The following is a 5,844-nucleotide window of genomic DNA, read 5'->3' on the forward strand; positions in this document are numbered from 1 at the left end:
ATATATCAATAATGTGAAGAATGCAAGGTTGATTAATTTAATTAAAGAGTTTAATTAATTAATTTCGTATCATTGGAGCTTCAATGTATAGGTTCATAAGGTTCTCTTGTACGCTCAATAAGAAATAATGAGAAGCAAATTAATTTTGGATTAATTAGAATTGTTCAAATTAATTAAAGGCAATTAATTGTATGTGATACAATTAATATAATGTATGTGATGTGTTATAATATAAAATTTTAATAAGAGAAATAAATATTTGAATATGATTTGAATATTGATTATATGAATGTGATTCATACAAAAACTATAAGTTAAAATTAGTATGAATATGATTCATATTAATACTATATGTTATATTGAGAGATTGAAATTATAAGTTATATTATATGTGATATAATAAACTAAATGTTATATTTATATGAGATATAATATATAGTTTAATTATGTTAGTTGGTTAATATAATTAAAATTGTGGTTAATATAATTAAAATTATTTTTGAATTTTGAATTTTGCATTAGACATCAACAATAAATACTTGGAAGTAAGACATGAGTGTTTCAACCGTATATCTAATGCCTATTAACATTCTAAATATATCAATAATATATCTAACACCAATCAACATATCAAGTGTATCAATAATATATATTATATATAATAGCAATCAACGTTCAATCATAAATAATTGATTATGTATTTTAACCGTGAAAAATTTCGGATCTTCGATTATTTTAGTATTTGACAAGTATAACAATAATGAATAAAACATTAATCATTTCACATAGTATATATATTGTTCAATTCTAATAGTAAATCTCAAAAGAAAACAATTGATATCTATCAATTGTTTATCACTTAATTAATGGATATACTTAAAAGAAAACAAAAATTAAAAGCGTATTCCGAGAGAAATTCTCACCTGCCCAGATTTTTTTGTGCTTTTTTGACTTTTCTAATTTTGGATCGGGTCAAACATTTTGCTACAATTACAAAAGTTAAAAACTACACAGACGAAATTTTAACAACTTTTTTTGCTATTGATTATCCAACATTTTTTTGTAACTCACAAGTGCCCAATCAAAAGTTTGTCACGTGAAAAACTATCTTATAACCACAGTCAACCATTCACTCCTTTTAAGTTATGACTTATGACTTCTGCTCATGCCTGCAACTATATTTTAACAGAAAAGTTGGTGGAAATGATTATTTTAAAGTAAATTAATTATGAAAGTAAAAAAAGAAAACTTGTGAAAACTGTGAGAAATAATTAAAACATCAATTTTAAGAACATAATTGGAATTACTTGGAAGCATTTGAAACGAAACGATTTATACAAAGTTATCTCTTGTTCGTTTTGGAGGGTTGGTGCTAAAGAGTAAACACTAAAACGGTAAAATTTGAAGGTTCAAATGTTCGAATATAAAAGAAGAGCAAACTCCACACTTGTATGGAGGGACTATAACATCAAGAAGAGATTTTCCCTTTCAAACAACCACCACCCACAACCAATCTCTTATTATACAGAAGTGATACAATACAAATATACAAAAGAAATATCGCTTACTGTATTTCCAAGTTAAGGTTTTGAAGCTTATTTATCTCAGCTGGAGCAACATCCAATCCTCTTCAGAACTGAAGAATCATCCTTGACATCTATTGTCTGACCTCTTGCCGGGAGGGTCGTTGAAGCACTTCCGATATCGCCCGTCTCAACTGATCTCTTGCACACGATTCGATATATTTGAGAGAGCACCTCTGTGAAAGCGCTTTCAACGTTTGTTGCATCCAATGCTGAGGTCTCCATGAAGTACAAAGACTCCCTTTCAGCAAATGATTTTCCATCTTCTGTTGGAACGAGAATAAGGTGTCGTAAATCACATTTGTTGCCAATGAGCATCACTACCATGTTTGGGTCTGTGTGATCCCTCAATTCCTTTAACCATCTTGCAGCATTTTCAAATGTTGGACGTCGAGTGACATCGTACACGAGCAAAGCACCTACTGCCCCTCGGTAGTAAGCACTGGTTATCGCTCGGTACCTACAAAGAAAGAGTTGATCTGAATTGAAAGAAGCAAAAAAAAGAGCTTTTAAGTGGTAACTACAAATCCAAATAGCTATGAGAGTATGCCCTAATAATGTCCTCGCCAACATTCAAATCAGCTTCGACATCAACAAATTTTATAACTTCAATTACAAATGTAGGCAATTATGAACATAGCTAGATGATTTAGGACTTGAGACTTGTTTGGAAAGACTACTTTTCAAAGCACTTGAAAAGTCATTCCAAAGAGGCCTTTGTTCTCATACAAAAATTGAAAATTAAAAATAAAACCATCAAAGGAAAGTTCCCACAGAATTTCCAGGCAATTATTGAGTTAAATGGTGGGGGGGTGGGAATACCAAGTAGAAGAGATAAAAGCCAAGGCTCAGTCAAGTGGACCCAAGGTTTGGCTAGTTGAGCAACTTAAATTATAATGGAAATTACAAGTTCAAAGTTGTTTAACCCTTCAGCGGTGGCAAGCAAATTGAGAAAATTCAATATTCCTATTCATATGAATACAACAAAATGGACGAGAACATCCAGAAGAATAGTTTATTGTAATCCACCCCACACCACCTACCAACCCATTGGATCTGGATTAATGTCTTTGAACAGTAGAAAATCTAAGGAATAGTTATAGTTCCACACTTGCATCGTTCCGAACTATGGAAAAACAATCTTATCCAAAAAGAAAAAGAAGGGGGAAAAGAAACTCTGACAAAGCGAAAAAAATGAAAATCATAATGAACAAGAAGAACTTCAAACCTCAATTAGGTAAGTTGGAGGTCAAAAAAGAAAACAACAAATGACTAACCAGGGTAAGTTGACCACAGCATAACACATGTCCTATGATTTATATGATATATAAGTCAAGTAAAAAATTGCTCAGAGTTCAGACAACTACTTGTGTTCAATAATCCTATCCCATACTAATGTAATAACTAATCCTTAGATGCCAGCTTCAGCATGTCCATACCAAGAAACTACCCTGATTTATTTGATATATCAGGTATATCACAACAGTTCACACAATTACTTGTGCTTGTTATTCTTGAGGACCTACAGGACCTGATAGGCCTTAGCCTCAATTTATTCATCAAACATAGATCAATAAATGGTCTCTGATTCTAGTCACATTTTAAACTCCAGCAGCATTAAAAGTTCAGTAAAGAAAAGCCTTGAAGTTTGAACTAAGCTACAATTCTAAGATCACACTAGAGCAATGTATATCTTTTTGACCGATAAATATGAGGAAGGCAGTTCGGATGTTGAATTGATGAGAATTATTTGTTTTCAGGGAGACAAGAAAAGTAGTCTACAGTGTCTTCGTTTGATCGGGACACTTTGATTGCCAACCTAGGAGGAAATAGTACAATTCCTTGTTTCTAGAAAATTCATCTGAAAGGCTCCATTTCTTTGCAATGATGCAAGACTATTTACCACAATTTCTTCCATGGACAAGCAAGTAAAAACTAGAACAAGTAGTAACAAAACCCAGAAACAAAATCCCATTGGAAATGCTACCAATTACAAAACCGAGAAATGCATCCATAATTCCCAATGGAAATGGTTAAATCACCAACAGACCCAACAACTAAAGCTGATTGGTTACCGTAAATTTGAACATATCAATTCTCTCCTTCACTTGTAGGCTTAGAAATTTATAGAATGCCCAAAAAGTGGAACCAATATTAATTCGGGGGAAAATATTAGTTCTAACACAAGACTTCCGACTCTAATACCATGTTAAATCACAGATGAACTCAAAGCTATGGTGAATTTAATTGTATCAATACTTCAACAGAAATTTCATTCTTCAGTAGAAATTACAAAGTCTGTTGAAAACGATAAACTAAACTTTTGAAGCCGCCAGATTTCCAAGGATAAACCACCTTCATGACGACTAATTTTCAAACAGTGCTACTTGATTCAAAAGCATTCTGGCGTTAAGCTACAGTAATCACAACCAAGCTGCAAGCATATAGACAACAAGTTCGATACAAACAAGTAGTGGAGGGAAAAACAGAGTACTTCGTCAACGCATGAAACTTAACTAAATATCAATTTTCCCTTGCACAGAACCAGCTTCTACATGACTATCAGATTCTACACAACAGCAGTAAAATCAAAGGAGTTCTTCCTTTGCTTCATATCTTAAGATTTAGTCCACAAATAATCCAACCCTCCCACTTTCTTTAATCACAAATTAAAGGTAAAAGGCTGTTAAAAAAGAACCATCCCAACAAATTTCAAGTAACTGTAGGATAAATCGATATGGGTCCTGTTCAATTGATCCAAACAGTATTCTGGCAGAGAAGCGATTGATGAACAAAGAAATCATGCAACTGTAATCGGATTTTTGAGAGATACCATAAATTTAGTCAAACTAAAATCGATTGGAACTTCAAAGAAGAAGAAGAAAGAAGCAAACCTTTCTTGTCCAGCAGTGTCCCAAATCTGAGCTTTGATTACCTTGCCATCAATATCCAAACTCTTAGTAGCAAACTCAACTCCAATCGTAGACTTGGATTCTAAATTAAATTGGTTCCTTGTAAACCTGGAGAGAAGATTTGATTTACCCACCCCAGAATCACCGATCAAAACAAGCTTAAACAGGTAATCATATTCATCATGAGCTTTATAACCCGCCATAAGACTCTTCCTCTAGAATTTTCCCACTTCGTTCTTCGAAATGGAAGAAATTTTGGAATACCCACAATGAAAGGAAGCCAAAAGTGATTTTAAATATATATAAGAGAGAAACTTTTCTCTTCGTTCTAGTGGAGGTCTTTGTTCGGGAGCTATGGAAAAGTAAAGGGTCATTAGCAAACGCAAATAACAGTGAATTTGAATTTTGTACCGTACTTCAAGAACAAACGACAAAGTGTGCCTCAAAATGAAATATATATTTTTTCCTTTTCTATATCACTTCAATTTTTTTTTTATAATATATGTGACACAATCAAATTCCTAATTTCAAGATTGATAGTATAAATACTATATCAATTTTCATTTTTAAACTTATCTTATATCAATTTTCACTTTACATTTTTAACTTTGATTAATTTGATCATAATCTTATTAAAATTTTATTTTAGGTTTGGTAATGGAAAACAAAACGCGAGAAATTACAAATTCTATACATTGAAGTGAAAAGCTAAATTATAGAAAATATTCCTCAACTTTGCTCATTGTTTAAAAAATATCCATGCACTTTATAAAGTTATAATATTACCGCTGAACTACCATTGGAGTAAAATTTCTTTAAAAGTTTAGACGTAAATTAAGACTCTGGAAGATATGATGATGATCTAAATTAGTGTGGTGATCCTTATTCACACACAATCTTTGTCATTGATCCAATCAGATGCTAATTTTGGTAAAAAGATTCTAAAAAAATTCCACTACAAGTATAATTTTTTTAGCTTTTATAATGAAAGTATATGATTATTTTTGAACAAAAGGCAAAATTTAAGAGTATTTTCTACCACTTACCAAAAAAACTTACCCATAAGTTACATCACTGATATTTACTTGCAAATTAAGTTTGAACTTGTTGAAATTTAACCACCAATAAACCATACAAGTATGGCTAAAAATATATATTAAAAAAATGTTAAATTACTAATATCACATAGCTAAGTTTTTTAGAGATATTGTAATTAAATTGTGGGGTAAAAGAATCGAACCTTTAACCTTGAGGTCAATGATACGAATACTATGTCAATTGAATTACGTTCATGTTGACAATTAAGTTCATTTTGACAAATCATAAGAATTAAATTTTTTTTTTATATA

General features: G+C 31.5%; 1 protein-coding gene across 1 annotated transcript; it reads right to left on the minus strand.

The window, feature by feature from the left end:
* Window positions 1-1,297: 1,297 nt before the first annotated feature.
* Window positions 1,298-4,834, minus strand: LOC120078417 (ras-related protein Rab11D). The gene is made up of 2 exons (XM_039032687.1): window positions 4,478-4,834; window positions 1,298-2,043 (listed from the first exon to the last, which is right to left on the minus strand). The coding sequence occupies exons 1-2, from the start codon at window positions 4,696-4,698 to the stop codon at window positions 1,605-1,607; spliced, it is 660 nt and encodes a 219-aa protein (XP_038888615.1). The 5' UTR covers window positions 4,699-4,834; the 3' UTR covers window positions 1,298-1,604.
* Window positions 4,835-5,844: the final 1,010 nt, after the last annotated feature.

This window comes from Benincasa hispida, chromosome 5, assembly GCF_009727055.1.
Source record: "Benincasa hispida cultivar B227 chromosome 5, ASM972705v1, whole genome shotgun sequence".
Taxonomy (NCBI): Eukaryota; Viridiplantae; Streptophyta; class Magnoliopsida; order Cucurbitales; family Cucurbitaceae; genus Benincasa; species Benincasa hispida.

Excerpts from the sequence above, each read along its gene's own strand:
- LOC120078417 (XM_039032687.1), bottom strand. The coding sequence starts at position 4,698 with ATGGCGGGTTATAAAGCTCATGATGAATATGATTACCTGTTTAAGCTT. Across the intron at positions 2,044-4,477 it reads GACACTGCTGGACAAGAAAG|GTACCGAGCGATAACCAGTG; the intron begins GTTTGCTTCTTT and ends CTTTCTTTGTAG.